Raw genomic sequence first — 21,617 nt, 5'->3', positions numbered from 1 at the left:
GGTAAATCTGAAAGATCTGCTTAAGTTTGAAAACAATTTGATTCTGTCTTTGAAGGAACAAATCTCAACCCTTGAAGTGAATTTACGATTCTTGAAAAACTTTGTCATCTTCACAAATAGGCTATGCAGTGGGTATGCGAATATCAGACTGTTTTTTACTTCTATTGAGATGCTGAAAATAATGGTATTTCGTTCTGGTGTTAGTTGGGATGGAAGAAATAGGGAGTCAAAAGTTGATAGTGATAGAGACAGCGACATTTTAACCCTTCATTCTAAAGGCATAAAGAGCTGGTGTTTTATGGGAAAATAAGTACTCTGTTCTTATAAAGGAGAAAAGTCATAAAGAGCTGGTCTTTTATGAAAAAATATGACTATTATGAAAGTGACCGTGATTTGGTTTATGAAATTATCCAAAAAAAAATTTAGAATGAATTTGTTTGTTTTGAAAGTTGTATAACGGTCGTTAAACTTCAAATATTCCTTCCTTAAACTTCAAAATCTACAAAATCTCATATTTTTGTTAAATACAAAACCTACCAGTTTTTGGAATTATCCCTTTGTTTTATAAGAATTGTTATATCAGGGATAAATTTGGAATTTAATCGTATTTAATTCTGAAACACTCGTCAAACCAAGCATCGGAAATTGGAATGAAAAGTTTAATTCCAAAATCAGAGTCTATGATTCCATTTCCATTTTCGATTCCAATATGCGAAACAAGCACCCCTAGTACAATTAATAGCGTGAGCAGATACGAATTAGGTGCCATCTAAGACACTCAGTGGGGAAGTAAACTTTCCAGTGTAGGCTCCGTCTGTCCAAAGTGCGCTATGTTTGCAAGACAAAATATCCGACCAAAAACAAATAATTTTGAAGGGTTAGGAAAGGATTTTCATTCACCTGTGTAAGTTCTCTCTTTGGAAGTGTCATATGAATTAAAAGTAGAAAATAAAATGATGATTCTTGAATCTTTAAATTTGATTGTACGGACGCAATTTTCACAAACGAAAAAGAACCAAACGGGTCCTTGTACCTATGATGGGACACTCTTTTCACAAAAAGTCAGCCCGTTGAAGCTGTCACAATCATAGTACACAAATAACAATTCCCTCTCTCTCTCTCTGTCTCTCTTCTGCACTATTAAATGACTCGAATGCAGACTTGGAGGAATCAGTTTCAGTTGTGGCCTTGTGTAGTATTCTCTACTTTCCTTGTCTTTCACGACATCTTTCTTGTTTGTACAAATGGCTGTGCTCTGTTGCTGAATTCGGGTCATTGCAAGTGGCTTGACAACTACAAGAAGTCAGTAGCAGGTTTGCTTTCTAACTTCTTCCATTTTCGATACATTTCTTTGCTTTTTATTGCAGCTTCGGCAGCTGATTTAATGAATTCGTCAATTTTAGTATGTTGTTCAGACTTGGATTATGCTCGACTCTTCCGTAAGTTCCAAATAGATATGTGATGATCAATTGTATTTCTTATTTTTTTCCCTTTTTCCTATTTTTGAAATTTTCTATGCAGAAAATGATTATCATGAATCTTCCATGGATTAGGCTAAGTCAAGAAAGAGTGTACCACCTCCAGCCTTCCTCTCCCTGCTTCTTCCTTCCCACCTTAACCAATCTGAACTTTTTCAAAACAAAAAGTTGATGAACCACTATGGTGTATTTGGAGGAATAAAGCACAAGTTTCAATCAAGAACACTTTAACTTGAAAATTTTCTTTTGTTGTATTAGAGCATTCCTAAAAGAGCTAGGAATGGAAGTGTTCTGTAGCCATTAAGCCTCTCTATTTGTACAAAAACCTCCAATTAATGTCTCTATTTATAGTATGAAATATATTACATGTGATTTAGTAATAAAACAAATTATTTTTCGGGGATAAAGCTTGCTGTTTGTGTCCAAGCGTTTTGATGTCAAAATTTAAATCCTTCAATTGTTGTGCTATGATCTTTCCTCACATAGCATGATCCTGTTGTATTATGTTTTGTTAGGACTGAGATTTATAGTTGAGACATTATAAAAGGGAGTAAAAGAAGTAGTGCAGAGAGTGTGCTATAACAGATTTCAGAAATTGGTATTATCAGCTTCTTGAATGGAATCAAGCTAAAAATAGCTAAACACAAGTGCCTTGGTAAATGATTAATGCCATGCTTTCTGATGTATGTAAAGAGAACAGAGCTCTAAATTTTGATAATATATCTGGAGTAGAAGTTTATTAAATTCATTTGTAGTTAAAATATAACTAAACAAGGTTACTTTTGAGATTTGAATTGTATAATTTTTTAAGCTGGTGGTCTTCACATTGGAATATTTGACAGAGAAGAGATTTGAGCTAGACATAGAGTTGCTATACCCCAATTAGAGTATTTGATATTGGCCAGCATGTAGTTTTGAATACTCTGTTCTTTATCGTTTATAAATCAAGTTCATCGTAATTCAGAAAAAAACTACTTTTTAATTTCCTTTTTTTTCTTGGTTTTAATGCAGTGAAGTTGTTTCTGACAGATTGGAGGTTTCAGAATCCAGGAAGGAAGAACCTGACATAACACCTAAACAGCCACTAGGCAGTGAGCATTCTTTAAAATTGTTTGTGTTTTGATACCTTATACTTGTTGCAATAATTTAAGTAGATTGTTATTATGGTCTTCTAGGAAGATTTTTGGGGAAATGGCTGCATCTGAAAGAGATGTGACACAGATGCTATCTGCCACTGATTCACAAGTTGATGAACAAGATGGCTCTCAGTTTTGCAGGCTTACATATAGGAGTGCATCCTTATCTATCCCCATGAACTCCACAGAATTCAATGACAGTGAAAATAGTCTTGTAGGTCATTCTGTTTATCTGGAAAATGAAAGGAAAACTTCATATTTGCAGATGAGTGGTCCTTTATATACTAGTAGCAGGAATGGAATTGTACTGGGGCCTATGCAAAGTGCAGTAGCGCAACAAACAACTGAGGCTCCAGTAGAACGGTATCCTCCATTGAATGGCAGGGAGCGAACAGTTTGGCCAGATAAGAGCTATGCGTCGCAGAATGATCATCTCATTAAGTCTGGTCAACTTGGAATGTGTGATGATCCTTACTGCACAACATGCCCAAGTTATTACCATCTCAAGGGGCAACAGAAGAAATCAAAATCATCGGACATACTGGATTACAAGGTACCATATCCCATGAGGTTGAAGTGTTCTCCCTCTAGCTGTTAAGCAATGATCAAGTGTACTCTTTGAATTCTTTTCTGAGATTCCATCTATTCTCAATTTTAGCTCTACCATAAGATAAGAGTTTCAATTATACTAGTATCCCAATCTATTAATTCTCTGCATCTACGGAACTCATCAATCATCATTATCTTAATTCCTTGCAGAACATTTATCTTTTGCTTTAAAATGATTTTATGAGCTTCGCATTTGTCCATTTCTGTATTGAGCAAGAAAGCTGAATTCTCAATATAGTTGCATTCGACCTTTTTATATAAAACATTTGTAGGAGAACCTTCACTAAAGCCGTGAATGTAATGGTCAACAATTTCATGATATCATGGGGTTGCTGGCCTCTTGCAGTTGATTGAGCCTAACCGCTATCATGCTTGTTCAGGATTTCAACTTTCTTCGCTGATTCTGATAATCTGTAATTAAGTATCACATTCATAATTGGTGTTGAAACTGACTTCATTGCCAATTCTCTTATTGCATTTACTCAAATATATGAACACTTAACAGAATAGCTGGTCTTAGAGTGCAGAAATAAATAGATCGTTTCTGTTTCTCGCAAATAAAAATTTTGGATGAAGTAGCAAAAAAGAATGGTACTGAAGTGGGCATGTATTGAGTTAAATTTTCACTTTCTCTGATTCTAATGTCTATACATGCTAGGCCTATTGAAAGACATTAGAATCACCTTATAAATAAGAGTGCATTATAAATAAGTTACTCTTGCCTTTAACTTGAAATTTAGTTAAATATCACCTTATCTAAAAGCTTAAGTTGTCCATTTGATCACTGAACCACTTCACCATTTGTGAATTCCTTGGGTTATTGTTATATTGAAAGTGCCAAGTGCTGTATAGTTGATTTGTGAAGATGCAAAATGATGGGACTTCTTCACAATTTGAGCTTTTTAAAATGTTGTAATGAACACTCAAGTGTTAAATTTTGGCTCGTTATTGGTACTTGTCATTTACATTTGCATGTCATTATGAGCATTGGTACCTTCATGTACTGATCTGTTTAAATACTTTTTGATTTGCAGTTCCACAATATGATCTATGGAGATGCAAAAGGCTGGGCAAAGAAAGTTTCTTCTTTTCTTGGTCCTTTTATTCCACCTATCATGAATCCTCATGCAAAAGTTGTTCAGCAGTGGAACCAGTTCTTTTTCCTTTCTTGCTTGTTTGCAGTTTTCCTGGACCCTTTGTTCTTCTTTTTGTTGTACGTAAATCAGGTATAATGTTAAAGTTACCCTTGCAAATATTGGTAGTCTAATGGTTAGGTTTTGAAGACATGCTCTCTGTACCCTTCACAGTTCTTATGGAGTACTAAAGAGTAAATTGAATTGATTTATCCACATAGCATTACTGAATTCTTTTTACTCTGAAAAAAAAAAGAGAAAATCACTAACTCACTTAGAAGATGGAGGTAGTGGGACTTTTATCTGGATCAAGGAACTTCTGCATAAAATGAAAATTATGATTTGGAAAAGGAAATCTTATTATAGAGTTGTACTGGTCTTGTATGAAAAGCTTATGAATAGGATCTTCAGGTTTGAATTATTATAAAATCGTGGGAATTGGGGGGTTGCTGCTTCAGCTTGGACAATTAGGGGGGTTTTCAAATGGGATTGTTGGACTGGAGCTCAATGCAACACTAAGCAATTTACAGTTGATTGAACTTCGTTAAAACTACTAACTATATTTTCAAAGGTGGTCCAGCAGTTTTGGAAGTACTTGGATGGTGTAGCAAAATTATGTTGACTGACATTTTGTTCAATTATGAATACCCTAACCCATATCAGGGGGAGGAATTTGTGTTGTGTGTAGTGTAGTTTGCTCAAAGATGTGTTTTTATTTTTATGATTGAACAAATTTTCCTGCAATTTACTTCTTGTCTTGGTGATCCAGGATAACAAATGTATAGTACTTAATTGGCCCATGACAACAACAATTGTGGCTTTGAGGAGCATGACTGATTTTTTGTACTTAATTCACATCCTTCTTCAGGTAAGTGTCATACTTCTTTGAATGCTTTATGATGGTTACGTATTTTCTTCACATGGATTTGGTCAGAAGCTCGTTTAGTATCAAGGGAAAGATTGTAGGAGTACAGCTAGATGACAGATAGAGTGACAGAAACAAAAAAGTATTAACCTATAAAATGAACAAGCCCTAAATACTCAAAATGTCATGCTAGACACAACTACAGTGACCGACAGTTAGTCCTCTTATTGCTCCTGCTCAAGCTGTTACATATAATATATTTCACAAACTATTCTACATAATGAAGTTACTCATTCTTTTTAAATTTTCAAACTGCTGAGTTTGGGATCTTTGAGATGCTGTATTTGACAGCAAATTCTGTATGGCTTGGTGTTGAAAATCAACAGGACAATTACCGAATGCACTTTTTCCAATGGAAAACAACAAAGACACAAGGTTTTCAAAATCAATCTCATCTGCCTACTGAAAATTCAATAAAAGGAAAAGCAGAGAACTTGGTATTTCTCTCCACTAAATTGAGCAGAATTTGCTATCTTGAAATTCTACATGTGACACACAAAAATTTTTCCCTCTTTGGATCCATGCAAATGCTTTTGTACTTTTTGAGGACGAATTTGAGAAGGCCCCACTGACAGGGCCTAATCCACTAGCTAGGAACAGATTTTAACCTTTTTAAGACAAGTACTGGTGTTCTATAAATATTAGTTATATATTACCACTTTGAAGTACAAGTAGGACATCCACATTTGGTAGAGTGAGTTTTCTTCCAAAATACTCTGAAATGGTAGCCGAGCAAGAGCTTCAAGGATAGAAAAAAGTAATTGTAACTTCCAGTTTTATTTTTTCAAATTACTCTTGTAATGCATTGTTTATCATGCTCTGATCTGTAGTAAAGGGAAATATATACTCAAAAGACCACTGGCAGACATGATTTGTGTTTTTTGTAATTGTGCCGTCTTTTTTTTGTTATCTTATTACCTTTTGGTGGCTTTTAGAAACTCGATAAATTGCCAATGTGGATACTTGAAACTTTGATTTTTGTTAAGAAACGTAGTGTGTGGACTTCATGTGCCAAGTTGATATCGTTTGGCCTTTTTGGTTGTCACTTAAAACTGGAAGAGCATATTGTGATTACATTTTTTTATCTTCTATGTTCTTTTGCTTTACTATTGAGTCTTATAGGTGTGTCCCTGATATGCTACCAATTTATCTATGTTGCACATTAATTTTGTGAGGTTACATTATCAATTTCCATATTGCTAATTGTCTGCAGTGGTGATATTCTTTTCTTAATTCTCAGTCATTAGGCTGCATTATTTGATAGCTCGAGATCTGTTTTGCAGTTCAGGCTTGCTTATGTTGCTCCTGAATCTAGAGTGGTGGGTGCTGGAGACCTAGTTGACCATCCAAAAAAGATTGCGCTTCATTATCTTTCTGGATATTTCCTTATTGACTTATTTGTTGTATTACCACTTCCACAAGTAAGATTCATTACCTCCTACATGATGGTTTTTTTCTTCAGCTTTATGATCTTTGTCACTCTAGTTGGTAATTTAGCATGATAACCCTGAATGTAAAGGTTGTTGGTCCAATTTTATGCACCACTTGTTACAATATGGTGCATATGCTTAGGCCTACTGAAACCCATTGAGCCCACATGTGAGCTGTGTGTGCTAAAATGCATAAATAAACAATTTCTCTTCTATTTATTGACTTTAAGTTGCTAGAACTTGAATGTACTGGTATCAACATTCAGCATTATATCATTCCTGGAGAGAGGATTCAAGCTCAAGCTCTGGTGTAAATGTGCTTGAAAACTTGAATCTTCACTTGTGTGCACCTGGGGGTGGAAAATAGCTGGCATGGAATTCAGTGATTGAGTAGACCAATTGCATCTGTTAAAAAAGGGTTTCCATTCATCTTTTCTTTCATGTTTTTCTGATACCTCAGTCAATCCTTGGCAGGTTCTCATTTATCAGAACCAGGGCAGATCATTTCTGTTGCTGTTTCTTTTTGTTGAATTGATTTTTGAGACTGAATTTCAGATTTGTTATGGACTATAACTAATATTGGAGCAGTAATCAACGATTTCTGCATTGTGTAGATCATTATATTGGCTGTCTTACCCAATTCCATTGGATCATCTGGTGCAAATTATGCAAAAAATCTTCTGCGGGCAGCAATTTTAGCTCAGTACATTCCAAGGTTGTACAGGGTTCTGCCCTTGCTCGCTGGTCAGTCATCAACCGGTTTCATATTTGAGTCAGCATGGGCAAATTTCGTTATAAATCTTCTAATGTTTGTGTTGTCTAGTCATGTGGTGGGATCGTGCTGGTATCTCTTTGGGCTGCAGGTAGGTGAAAAATTATTCATGATTTTATCACTCTAAAAGTCCCACCTTCTTGATAACTCTGAGGCATTCAAACCGCTAAATATTTTGATGTTTTCTCATCATTTTAGCTTGTTTATTAAGTGACTTCTTAATGTTACTAGGACCTATGCAGAATATATGCAATATGCTTCTCTGGTTGAATTATTCTCATTATACTTCTAGATCTTAAATTTTTATGTTCCAAGGTGATTACATGCTTTTTTTTTTCTCTTGAAGATGGCCACAACCCCTTGATAAGGCACTAAAGTTAGACTTCAAGTTATTGATTTTTCCTTTTTTGAAAGTTGCCATATTGTTCCTTTTCTTTTTTTAAAAAAATATTACCTTTGCTATTTTTAAAGATGGTTACAACTAAAAATAAGGCACTAGTCATTGCCATTTCAACTTTCTTAAGCTGATAGCACAAGAGGGCTGTCGTCAGATTATTTCTAGATAGCAACATTCAGTAGTCTAAAACTTTCATCAGAAGACTTTTATAGCCAAAGTTTTAATAATAATGTTTTTTGGTTTACTTGGCTAATCTCTACTGAGTCTTCTGAAACACAGGTTTTTTACCTCCCAAATATTGGTCCTCATTTAAAGGAACAAAAAATTTAAACTTTTCAGAGAAGGATGAAGAACAGATGGAGAGAGAAAAGACAGGTTGCAACAAAAAATTCTAGATTTGGAAAAGCATTAACATGACAAGTGCAAATGAGAGAAAATGTTCTTTACTGTATCCTCCTCCTTTTTGCCTTCATGTTGTACTTTCTTTATAGTTTTTGGTTTAGTAGCAAGCACGATAACTATTTCTAATTTTACTATATGGAATTTAATTCTGTTTTGTAAACTTTTTAATGCTTAAAGAGGGTGAATCAATGCCTTCGAGATGCCTGTCATGACTCTGGAATTGCAAGGTGCATGGACTTCATAGATTGCGGGCATGGGAATGATCATAGCTGGTTCGCTTCAGATCCAACATGGGATCTGTGGAAGAATAATGCCAATGCAACGGCTTGTTTTGGAGGTGGAAATTTCTCCTTTGGAATCTATGCTCAATCTGTAGACCTGACCACAACAGAAAATGTCATCACTAGATACATATACTCATTGTTCTGGGGATTCCAGGTATCCCAGTATGATTTCATGATTTGCCTCATCTGGAGAGGTCTTTTATCAACCTTGTTTTTTGCTTGCTGATGTCTTATATTGGGGAGGAGTAGTTTAAATTCAACAAGTTTCTATGCCATTTACTGGATTTTTCTTTTGCAAAAGTTGGTCCTCCATTTTGAACTTTTGATATGTTGGTGGGTAAAAATTATACAACCCACACACCAATAGCCAGCACTAACGTTTAGAACAAGCAAACACATGAGATGTGCTAGCAATTGCTTAGTTAAGAGTATTGAGTTCCTCTTTCTTATACAGTTGTTTGTTTACAAGAAGAGGTAGACTCTAGCAATTTGCTAAATGACTAAATGTTGATGTCAGTGTCTAATTACCCTTCTCCTTCTCTTGATATAAGCCCAGTATGTGGTGAGACTTAAGTTGCTAGTTCACTCCTTACGCTGCTCTTTCCAAAAGTAGCACAAGCAGTTTTTAGATCTTACTCTATTTATGCATTACCATTCTATAATTGAGCTTTTCCTTTATGAATAAGCCTTCACAACATAGCCATCGGAACATGGCATACTGCCCAAAAAATTTCACTCTTACTATTGAGAGTCAATCACATCTGAACATAATGTTTTCTGCACGATTGTGAAAGCTATCTGACATATAAAGTTTTCTGGGGCTGCAAAGAATAACCCATCCTAGAAGAATGTCATTTCTATCACTGAACTGCATGAGGATAACACAAACCTCAAAATGTAATAATACACGGTTTGTGGAGTGTTACACATTTTGAACAAATTTTAGTAGATTCTCTTGGAAACCATCTTCAGCTACCAGATAGGATCTTCCAGTTTCAAGTTTCAATTGGAGGTTGTGGTTGTATGTTTTCTCATTCTCTTACTTATCTTGATAATTTTAAAGGAATGTTTAAAGAATCTTAAACCACCTGCTGGAAGGTGAATATTCAAATTTCTGAATGCATGATGAGAATGCAAATTTCTCTACTCTTGAGCTAGTCTCTTGTCAAAATGTTTCTTAATTGCCAATGCTTTTGGCTGGTCTTGCCACACTTCTCTGGCCCTGATGTTTGTCTAGTTTTCAGATTCTCTGAGAAGCTCTATAACCTTTTGTAATGGGGTATTTAGCCCAACATTGATATTGCTATTTTTATGTCAAAATTAACGAAATATTGACAGTTTTAACGGGTTTTGATGAAATAGGAGTTGAATTCTTTTTTATACTGTTTTCCTGTTCACTAATCTTCTCCTTCTTCTTCTGAAACTTGCACCAATATCGACAGGCACATCAAGAATCATCAAACGTCATCGTGCACAATCTTCCAAAGCATATTAAGATTGAATGATGCATTGATGTTTGAAACTATAAACGATGAAAATCAAACCAAAATAACCCCTAATAAAAGTGTCAATCTTTCTTTAAATTGACATAATAGTAGAAATGTCAAAGTAAATAGCCCCTTTTGGAATCTCATGTTATTTAGTATTCATCCCAGACTCAGGTTTGGTGAATTGGGAAAACTTTCTGAAGAATTTGTATAGCTATTGATCTTATATACACTCGGCAAAAGTTCAAACACCTTTACCACTAAAGATTTCTATCAATTTCCCGTTTAACATCTGAAGCTGACTGACAAAGTGTTCCGCATATAAGTAAAACCAAAATTTGACTTTTGATGGGAAAAGCTCCTTGATGTTTTTGCGCTTTCTTTGATGGTGAAATTATTGTTACTGAATGTTTTCAATGTGGGGCCTTACTAATAAATTTTCCTTTTTTTTGTTATGCCTTGTTGAAGCAAATAAGCACATTGGCTGGAAATCAAGTTCCTAGTTATTTTGTTTGGGAAGTTCTTTTCACGATGGCCATCGTTGGACTTGGTCTTCTTCTGTTTGCTTTGCTGATTGGAAATATGCAAAACTTTCTCCAGTCTCTTGGACGCAGGTAATACCTTCATCAATGCTAATCCATCATCATCCAACATTTTGTCAATGCTAGCTTTCAAGTTCTAACAAAATTTGTTGGGTGCCTGTTCAAGGTAGGCATGTGGCACTGTTTCAAAATTGCCTCATACCTTTTGTGTTGAGAGAACCCATTGATTACATGGCTGAAGAAAGAAATCCTGCATCCAACTCTGGAAGGATGCTAATATGCCGTGATTGTAATGGGGTTCTTTCTTTGCTTTCTTTGAGTTTACTATAGACCCCAGTCTGGAAAGTATATATTCATTAGAGATTTTAAGAACTACACAGCAAATCACAACCTTGTTTCCAAGACAAGCTTATCTCCCATCACCATGCTCTTGTTAGTATCTTTTCCCACAAATGCGATTTTCTTGTGAGACGTGTCACCCAAATTTGTCCGATGAGATGCTATGAGATTTCCTTGTTTGGCTGCTGTTAGGAGAATATTAGTATTCTTGTAGATAATATATTAGTAAGGGTATTCTTATAAATAGTCGGTTAGGTTTGTACTCCTATAAATACTAGTTGGTCACTCATAATACTGTGACTAGATGTTTTCCTCCCAAGATACCTGTTGACATGGTATCAGAACAAAAGTCCTAGGGTTAGGGTTAAACATCTAGCAAAAGTTTTGGTCATCGCGACTGTTCACGCGATACTGTTCATCGCATACTGTTCATGCGACAATGTTCACTGTTCACGCGGCGCTGTTCACTGTTCACGGCACTGTTCACGCGCTGTTCATCTCGAGTTTTGACCTTTTCTTTGGTTTGACGTGCCATTCGCCATGGTTGAAAGGTTTGTTAATGCGGTTACCAATAACCACATTGAATCGAGTTTTTCAGCACATGGGTCCCAGAAGACTGTTACTATATCTGAGGAAGATTATGTTAAATTCCTACAGTACCAAGCTACAAATCACGCATCTCTTCCCTCTGCTTCTTTAGCATAAAAAGGTAATGACTCATGGATTATTGACTCCGGGGCTACTGATCATATGTCAGGTACCTCTAAAATTTTTTCTAATTTTCAAGAGTCTACTCCCTTTCCTCATGTTACTTTAGCTGATGGATCTACCACTAAAGTTAAAGGACTAGGCAATGTAGAAATTAATCAATCACTTCCGCTGTCTTCTGTTCTTTACGTACCCAATTTGCCCTTTAATCTAATGTCTGTTAGTAAGGTCACTAAATTTCTACAGTGTACAGTTACTTTCTCTCCTGATTCTGTTGTCATTCAGGATTTGAAGACAAAGAGGACGATTGGTGGAGGGCATGAGCATAATGGTCTTTACTTTCTCAACTTCAATGGTCCGATAGCATGTCCTGCTACTGTTTCTCCTCTTGAAATTCACTGTCGTTTAGGTCATCTATCTTTACAAAATTTGAAAAAGTTGGTTCCTACTTTGAGTCAATTATCTTCGTTAGAATGTGAGTCTTGTCAGTTAGGAAAGCATCATCGTGTTTCTTTTGCTCCTAGAGTCAATAAACGGGTTTCTGAACCGTTTTTGTTAGTTCATTCTGATGTTTGGGGTCCTAGTCGAGTCACTTCAAAATTAGGTTTTAAATATTTTGTAATATTTGTTGATGATTTTTCAAGAGTTACCTGGCTTTATTTAATGAAAGATCGTTCAGAACTATATTCCATTTTTTGTGCATTTGTTGCAGAAATAAAGAATCAATTTGGTGTGTCGGTACGTATACTTCGCAGTGATAATGCGAAAGAATATTTTTCCACTCTTTTTAATACTTTTATGAGTAAGTCTGGTATTATTCATCAGTTCTCTTGTCCTCACACTCCACAACAGAATGGAGTTGCTGAAAGAAAAATTGGACATTTAATCGAAATTGCTCGAACATTGTTGTTGCACATGAATGTGCCCAAACAATTTTGGAGTGATGCAGTTCTAACTGCATGTTATTTAATTAATCGCATGCCATCTAATATTCTTGGAGGTCAATTACCTCACTCCATTCTTTTTCCTCATGAACTTGTGTTTAAATTACCTCCTCGTATTTTTGGATGTGTGTGCTTTGTTCATCAGCTTACTCCCGGGGTGGATAAATTAGATTCTCGTGCTATTAAGTGTATTTTCTTAGGATACGCACGAGCGCAAAAAGGGTATAGATGTTACAGTCCAGTTTTAAATCGATTTTTTACTTGTGCTGATGTTACTTTCTTTGAATCTACTCCATATTTTATCAAACACAGTATGCCTTGTGAGTTAGACCAGTGTCCCTCTTTTTCTTCTCCTGTTTTACCAGTCCCTTCCCCTTTATTTCCTGAGTTATCTAGTCCACCAGATTCCATAGCTCGATTATCTCGTCCTCATCTTCAAGTTTACTCTCGTCGTTCCATGGTTGAGAAAGTTCCTGATATGCCACGCACTTCACCAATTAACTCTCAATCTTCAAATTCAGGTATGACGCCCTCCTCTGAGTTAGATCTTCCTATTGCTTTACGCAAAGGTAAGAGACATTGTACTTCCCATCCTATTTCTAATTTTGTGTCTTATTCTCGTCTCTCTATGTCATATTCTTCTTTTGTTGCTTCCCTTGATTCTATCTCCATTCCTAAGTCTATTACCTATGCTCTTAATCATCCTGGTTGGAGATTAGCTATGCAAGAAGAGATGTCTGCTTTGGAACAAAATAGTACTTGGGATCTTGTCCCTCGTCCTTCAGGTAAGCCTGTTGTTGGTTGTAAATGGGTGTACACTATAAAGGTGCAGCCTAATGGTTCTATTGATAGATTGAAGGCTCGTCTGGTAGCTCGAGAATTTACTCAGGTGTATGGAGTAGACTACTTAGAAATATTTTCTCCTGTTGCAAAGATTACATCGGTTCGCCTTCTTATCTCTTTGGCAGCAACTTACAATTGGCCATTGCATCAGTTGGATGTGAAAAATGCATTTCTGCATGGAGATTTGGAAGAAGAGGTATATATGGAACAACCTCCTGGATTTGTTGTTCAGGGGGAGAATTCGCAGTTGGTTTGTCGTTTGAAAAAATCCTTATATGGATTGAAACAGTCTCCAAGGGCTTGGTTTGGGCGGTTTAGTAGTGTGGTCATGGAGTTCGGTTTGACGAGATGTGGAGTAGATCACTCTGTATTTTATGGGCATTCTAATGCTGGTAAAATTTTATTAGTTGTTTATGTGAATGATATTGTGATTACAGGTGATGATGTTGTGGGGATCCAGAAACTTAAATCCAATCTGCAGGCAAACTTTCAGACAAAGGATTTAGGTCATTTACAGTATTTTCTGGGTATTGAGGTAGCTCGGTCTAAATATGGAATTTATTTATGTCAAAGGAAATATGTACTCAATATGTTGAGTGAAGTTGGGATGTTAGGTTGCCGACCTGTGGATACTCCTATGGATCCCAATGTGAAATTAGCAAGAGATCAAGGAGCATTACTTGATGATCCTAAGCAATATCGAAGACTTGTGGGTAAGTTAAATTATCTCACTGTAACGAGACCTGATATTTCGTTTGCAGTGAGTGTTGTGAGTCAATTTCTTGATACCCCTCGTACTAGTCATTGGGATGCTGTTATACGGATTCTCAGGTATCTTAAGGGTGCTCCTGGAAAAGGGTTGCTGTATCAAAATCATGGACACACTGATATTGAAGGATATAGTGATGCAGATTGGGCCGGTTCTGCCTCAGATCGAAGATCGACCACAGGATATTGTGTGTTTGTTGGTGGTAATTTAGTGTCGTGGAAGAGTAAGAAGCAAACAGTTGTCTCCAGATTAAGTGCAGAATCTGAATACCGTGCTATGGCTCACACTGTGTGTGAGTTGGTTTGGTTGAAAAGCATGTTACTTGAAATTGGGTTTGAGTATAAACAGCCTATGAATTTAGTGTGTGATAATCAGGCAGCTGTCCATATTGCGTCTAATCCAGTGTTTCATGAAAGGACAAAACATATTGAAGTTGATTGTCATTTCATTCGAGAGAAATTACTTGATGGAGTCATCAAGACATCTCATGTACCGTCTGCAGATCAATTGGCTGATTTGTTTACCAAGAGTTTAGGGGGCTCTAGGGTGAAATACCTTTGTAACAAGTTGGGTGCTTATGATATATATACTCCAACTTGAGGGGGAGTGTTAGGAGAATATTAGTATTCTTGTAGATAATATATTAGTAAGGGTATTCTTGTAAATAGTCGGTTAGGTTTGTACTCCTATAAATACTAGTTGGTCACTCATAATACTGTGACTAGATATTTTCCTCCCAAGATACCTGTTGACAGCTGCTACATTAGTATAAATTAAAACTATAGCAACTTTTTCATTAATACCTCAGTAAATCATGAAAGAAATAGAGAAAAGTGGTTGAGGATCTTTGTTCCTTGTCTTCATATACCATATCACTTCTGACCTTCCCCATTCCCCAAATCCACTTCTTGCTTCACAAAGAAAAAAAAAATCATAGACAACGAAAGATATGGATCCAGCAGAACTCTGTTAAAATAAGAGATGGGGAGCTTGCCATTTAAAACAAAAGAGTCTTGTGCGTCAAAAAATATTGCTTATGCATTTGTTATTATGCTGATGGAAATTTCAACAGCTTTTCTCATATTTTGCCTTTTTCAAATGTTTTGTCATGAAAGTATAAATGGTCAGTTGTTACTAGACAGTTCAGGTAACGTGTCGTCTGCTTAAGAATGCAGTATACTGTGAATAGTAGTTATGGATGATTATAGTATGTGTTCATGCATGTAGGATTTCTTTTCTCCTTTTGCATTATTTTGTATCAAAGGGAAACGTGTTATTTGAAATATAACTTGTTCTTATTACTAAATTAAAATGTAGTATTTAAACATTAAGAATAGCTACAATTAATAGCCTGTTCAAAGTGGAAAAAAGGACAAACAGAGTAAACGGTGCAATTAATTGGTTACAATCCTTGTTTAACATGATATTCATGATCTCACATCGTTGTTTGATGCCATAAGTTTGTCCATAGTGTATTTGTAAAGCAGTGTAACTAACTTAACCATCATTGTTCTGTGTAGGCGGTTAGAAATGTCTCTTAGACGTCGTGATGTTGAGCAGTGGATGAGCCATCGACGCTTGCCTGAAGAACTGAGAAGGTACAGCTTTTTACCCCCTTTCTCTTCTAGTTTCTGTCTTCTCTTGTTTTTCTGTGTTACATTTCGTTGTTGCTTTCTAGCAACCTTTAAAAGTCTAATCACAATTAATCTATTTTTGCTTCAAGACTAGAAGCTTATGCTCTAGGGACAAAGTTTATATGACATGGAAACTTGTATCCTCCTGCTTCTAATATACATTGCATGAAGCTGAATTAGCTGATTCTGATGACTGGACTGGGTTGATAACTGTGGAATCTTGTCTGGATGTCCAAAGTTTTCAATCTCATGTACAATTTTGTATTCTGATGTTCACATTTCATCCTCTCTCTCTCTCTCTCTCTCTCTCTCTGCAAGTGTAAATGGTGAACTTTTCAAGGAAAAATGACCTGTCCATGTTTCTGTACCTTTGCTAGAGTTGGATGCTAAGATTTTGTAGAGGAGGAAGGGAAGGAAGAGGATGGAGGAGCTGATGATGGTTGTGAAAAGTTTGATGTTGTTCGTTTGAGACGAATGTGGTGATGGAGGTTGAGCTGATGGCTTCTGCTAGGTGCATGTTTTGACTTTTAAATATGGTGGGAGGGTAGATAGGGCATGTCAGATGGTAATTATGGTGGAAATAGAAAAGAAAAAAAAAAAAGAAAGTAGGGGCAGCTTTGAATTAGAGATGGGATGTCCAGTTGGGCTTCTTGGAGCTGAATGTAATTATTATTCTTTCTACTATGTTATCAGTGTCTTTTTAATTTAGGAAATAAAAATGGGTACTCTTGGGCTTTCAGTCCTTTCTAACCTTTGTTAGACATTCCATTGTTTTTAAGATGGTAGTATTTTTCCAACCTACAAGATCAAAGGGTTTTGGATGCATTATTCCAAATTTCAGAGGGTCTAGTGGCTCTTTACAGGTTATGTGACAATTTATACTTTCTCCATTTTTTGCTCTCCCATTCTGCATTTGTTCCGTAGTTACTCCTCATTTTGCTTCTTTTGTTCTCGTCATCCATAGTAGGTATTGGTTTAAGTGGTAGTTGAATACATCAGCTGTTTTTTATCACAGGAACGCTTTCTTTTTCTAGTGCATCTTTGTACACATTGTTGAGTTATGAAATTGGTAATCTGTTGCATACCCCTTCTAACATGCAGGAAAGTTCGAGAAGCAGAACGTTTTAGTTGGGCTTCAACGAGAGGTGTGAATGAGGAAACAGTATTGGAGAATCTGCCTGAAGACCTCCAAATAGATATACGGCGTCATCTTTGCAATTTTGTCAAGAAGGTGAGTGAGACTCGTGCTTCTTAATTTTTGTTGAATGTTACCTTTCTGTTCATGTTTACCATTTGCTAACTACCTCCAGAGAAAAATTCCCCCGTCCTGAAAAAAAGTGGTTGCAAGTTTTTGTTATTTGAGAGAAAACAGATGACCTTCCAAGTTAATCCGGACTATGTGCAGAACCTGTGATCCGTAGGATAATATTTACGTTCTGCTTGTGCATCGTTCTCGTTTTCTTCCTTAATGCACAAAATTGGATCTTTTTGTGTGAGCTCACTGAGAATATATTCATAATTGACATTCAGCTCGGAAACAGAATATGATATCAGATCTTGTTACACCAGAAACATTTTATTACTACAAATATTATAACCGATTGGGGGACTAAAATTTTCAAAATTGGCAGTCAGCTCGTAGAGGTTTCAAAGACTGGCCTGCATTGAGTTTTTGTTTCTTTTCTATTAGCTCTATGAGAAATAAATCTTTGTTAAGTCATCTGCAGTAGGCTTTGAACTAACACTGTTTTGAATTTTGATTGCACTTGTTCCTTTGTTCCTGGTGCATGTTATGCAGTATTGGGTACAATTCAAGAATCTGGATTTTGCACATTATTTGAGGAGTGTTTTATCATTCCTGACATAGAAATACATTGGGGAGTAGTTGGATCTTTTCGCTTATTAGTGATTTGCTTAATTTGCATGAAGGGTTATGCTTGGGATTGGAGAAAATTGAACCTTTGAATGTAGCAAACAATAAGCTCTCCAATAACAAAAGTGGTTTCTTCTATTTGAATGAAAAAGTTTCTTCCACTTTTTTTTTTGTTTTATTATTTTTATTTTTAGGAGCTTGGGCAATTGAAGATGATGAACTTTTGTATGCAATCTAGACAGTGTTTAATTCTTCATGATATTACGTTTAAGGATCCACTTAAACTAGACCTATGCTATTTGGGAAAAGCAAATGAAATTTGATAGTTCTAGTCTACAAGAAAAATCTAAACCAAATGATTTAAAATCAATGAATTCATTAACATGTGGTAATTTGCAGGTCCGTATATTCACTCTTGTGGAGGAGCCCATATTAGACGCCATTTGTGAGAGGCTTAAACAAAAAATTTACATAAAAGGAAGCAAAGTTTTGCACCGTGGAGGCCTTGTTGACAAAATGGTCTTCATAGTCCGTGGAAAAATTGAGAACATTGGAGAAGATGGATATCAAGTTCCCTTATCTGAAGGCGATGTTATTGGGGAAGAACTTCTTACATGGTGCCTTGAGCAGTCTTCTGTAAGCAAAGGTATATATATATATATATATATATATGTGATTGTTGATCTTCAAGTTACATCTCAATCACGTATCCACCAGCCCTCTGATTTCTTGACAGACATTTTAGTTCATTGAAACACTAATTCATTAAATTAAAAGCTTATTTTTCTGGAAACTTAAAGAAGATTCAACTCTGAAAAGTCCTCATCTGAAGTTCCTCCCTATCCATTACATTTGTTTAAGAAAACATTTCTTACTGCTCACGTGGAGGTTTGAATGCTGTCTTTGAATGCATCCATGCTTTAGACTATTAAACTTAAGCCTAATTGAAAACATTTCTTACTGCTCGCTTCCGCTTTTAGAGAAAGAAACCTAACTTCTAGCAAGGTAAGACTAAGCCATTTCGGAGTTAAATTGTGTATAGAACTAACTGAAGTTACACTAATGTGGCTTTGAAAGGGATGGAGTTGTGAAAAAACAGGGTTCAAGAACAAAACGTGAAGAGTAAGAACACTAGTGAAATGGGCACATGAATCTGCATGTTGGCATAATATATTCAAAGCCTAATTGAACCATCAACAAAGCAATTCCAGTTCTGTGATGTTTAATGACTGTAATATGCAATGTATTGTATACCTTCCTTTCTGGTGCTGAATCCTATATTTCGATAGATTAAGGATAGGCCACTAAACGAGTTAGCTTGCTGCCCACAATAGATCTGAATAAGAATAATGCAAGTTTTTTTGTCCCAGATGGGAAAAAGCTCAGGTTTCCAGGACCCAACATGATAAGCAATCGAGAAGTAAGGTGCTTAACAAATGTAGAGGCATTTGTATTGCGATCTGCAGATCTTCAAGAAGTCACTACTCTGTTTTCGAGATTTTTAAGGAATCCACGTGTTCAAGGTGCTATAAGGTAATGGCTGTAATCCTTATCCCTGCATTTCTTCAAGAATACAAATTGAAACCTTCCGCTGTGTGCTCATTTACCATGTGTAGTCTTGAAAAGGATCAAGGAAAAACAGAAATTGATCAGGACTGTGTCTTACTTGGTGGCCTTTTACCATTCAAACCTACAGAAATTCCACACCTGTTCCACAAGATGCTAACGTACTTCATGAAACCATTGCACATGTCTGATAAGGGCTCATTTTGTAATCAGCAGCTCCTACTCCCCACTGCACTCGCCGCTTGCTCGATTCCAATTAGAGCAGGATTCTGTGTTCTTCACGTTCCTTACAGATTTCTGCTGCATTGTGCAAACACGCACCCATATTAGCGGATAGGTGCCACATCCAAATGATATTGCGATTAGTTTCCTGGCCTTACAACTTACAATGTGGTATTCTATCACTGCAGGTATCAATCTCCTTACTGGCGAGGCCTCGCCGCAAGGCGTATCCAAGTGGGATGGAGGTATTGGAGGAAGCGACTTGGCCGCGGAGGCTCCTTCAGCCCAGAACACGACCATTATTCAGCATACCACCATTCTCCGGGATACTGACCATTAACCCTGTAGCTTAGGCTTCAGTATTGTTTAAATAACTACAGGATAAGTGGAGAAGAAAAAAAAGAAGAAGATGATACATGTTGTATCAATTTAGTTAGCCATGAAAACTGATGATGGCATTTGCAACATTAGTGTTCCAAGCCCATTCTTAATGATTCATGGAAAATATCAACCTTATTTAATATCTTGAAAGAACCCTACTCTTTGAAAGGATTTTGTTCTTTTGAGAAAACATGAATACTATTTGCCAAAGCATTTTGGTGTATTTGTTTGAGAAATCTATAAACAGGCACATATATAAAAAGGCACATAAACCTGAAAAATAGTACCATTTAATGTTGGAGAAAAGTCTGAGAAAGACTCTATGTTTGCATTTCTTATTCAATTTTTCATACTCTCTCTCCATTCCATAACCAAAAAGAAGCCCGAAAATTAAATTTGGGGCCATTTTTTATTTCTCTAAACTTTTTAAGACGGAGATTCAAAGGTTAGTAGGAAAATTAAATTGATGTCCTTTGACGTTTGGCCGCAAATTTATTGGAAAGTTGTAGCATTTTGTTGTATTATTGACTTAAGACTTAATAAACTTGTATAATTCGACCCCTCCAACTGACACTTAAAAAAAACTTATATAATCACTAAATCATTATATACTATTCTTTGCAGGTAGAATAAAATACAGACACAAGTACTACCTTAATCTGATAGAAAACAAATACATCCGAATGAATTTTTTTTAGCTTGGATTGAAAAGCAAACAATAAAAAATTGGGTAAAAAACAAAAAAATCCCTGTGGTAAACCTAATATACAAAAAACTCCCATGGTTTCAAAATATACAACACGACCCCTCATGGTTTGAACTAAATTGTAAAGGTGACGGAATTCGTTAAACTTAACGGAAATGGACAGAATGACCAAAATTCCCTGATATAATTAAGCAAAAGACAGCTCAAAAAAACCATTTGTTTTATTCTCTAAATAGAGAGAATTGAGGGTTAAGGGGTAGAATAGGTATATTTGATAAAAAAATAGGTATAAAATTTTTTTTTTAGATTCCAATAAGTCATTTCCATTAAATTTAACAGATTCCGTTACCTTTACAATTTAGTTCAAAGCATGAGGTGTCATGTTGTATATTTTACAATCATATGTGACTTTTCTGTGTATTAGACTTATCATAGGGGACTTTTTTATTTTTTACCCTAAAGAATTTGGCAATTCCTTGTTGACTTAAACATCTCAATCTAGGGGATAAACCCCAATATGGCCTATAGATAAGCTGACTGAACCGATTATTATTAATTTAATCTCTTTATCGTCTTTCATATGGTTACATGTGTGCCCATATTTTAATATTAAACTAAGTAGACGGAACGACTTTTGCCACCTAAGATATTCCGTTGGAAAGTAGTTTTCAGTGTAATGTCCGTCTGCTTCAAGGTGTAAAGAGTCGTGTTTGGCCGTGCTGTGACGAGGTGGATTAAGGAGGTGTGCAACTCTTCCGGAAGGTTGATGGCTAAGATTTGATAAAAAAAATATAAAATTCAGATTTCATCTTGTACATCGTTTTTCACACTATATGTGGAGCTCACAAAATTTTATTCTATAATTATGTGTTGTACAAAGTGAGTTATATCGTGTGCAAACTGAATGATAACTTATACAAGATGCACAAAACTGGAGTTGGATGGCTAGAGATGGGAAACAAAAATGCAGCATTATTTTGGAAATTTTTTTTTCTGAGAAAATTTCCATGCTCATCAAACAATCGCCTATTTATTGC

At 35.9% G+C, this 21,617-nt stretch overlaps 1 protein-coding gene across 2 annotated transcripts; it reads left to right on the top strand.

Moving 5' to 3' along the window:
* Nucleotides 1–807: 807 nt before the first annotated feature.
* LOC113741920 (probable cyclic nucleotide-gated ion channel 20, chloroplastic) lies at nucleotides 808–20,097 on the top strand. Of its 2 annotated transcripts, none has more exons than XM_072047466.1 (14): nucleotides 808–1,313; nucleotides 2,508–2,569; nucleotides 2,654–3,167; nucleotides 4,258–4,449; nucleotides 5,126–5,224; nucleotides 6,565–6,702; nucleotides 7,326–7,574; nucleotides 8,460–8,720; nucleotides 10,522–10,667; nucleotides 15,719–15,796; nucleotides 16,934–17,063; nucleotides 18,105–18,351; nucleotides 19,076–19,238; nucleotides 19,682–20,097. In XM_072047466.1, exons 3-14 carry the CDS (start codon nucleotides 2,670–2,672, stop codon nucleotides 19,824–19,826), a joined length of 2,346 nt encoding a protein of 781 aa, XP_071903567.1. In that variant the 5' UTR covers nucleotides 808–1,313; nucleotides 2,508–2,569; nucleotides 2,654–2,669; the 3' UTR covers nucleotides 19,827–20,097. The 2 variants fall into 2 exon arrangements, with proteins under 2 accessions (XP_071903567.1, XP_071903566.1); XM_072047465.1 differs by having other exon boundaries at nucleotides 2,490–2,569.
* The last annotated feature ends 1,520 nt before the right edge of the window (nucleotides 20,098–21,617 follow it).

Source organism: Coffea arabica, chromosome 4e, assembly GCF_036785885.1.
Source record: "Coffea arabica cultivar ET-39 chromosome 4e, Coffea Arabica ET-39 HiFi, whole genome shotgun sequence".
NCBI lineage: Eukaryota > Viridiplantae > Streptophyta > Magnoliopsida > Gentianales > Rubiaceae > Coffea > Coffea arabica.
Note: the sequence above shows the minus strand (reverse complement) of the source record. Positions and strands in the feature narration are given on the sequence as shown.

Coding starts and splice junctions, on each gene's coding strand:
- LOC113741920 (XM_072047466.1), top strand. CDS start 2,670: ATGGCTGCATCTGAAAGAGATGTGACACAGATGCTATCTGCCACTGAT. Junction 6,703..7,325: donor TTGTATTACCACTTCCACAA/GTAAGATTCATT, acceptor TGCATTGTGTAG/ATCATTATATTGGCTGTCTT. Junction 8,721..10,521: donor CATTGTTCTGGGGATTCCAG/GTATCCCAGTAT, acceptor GCCTTGTTGAAG/CAAATAAGCACATTGGCTGG.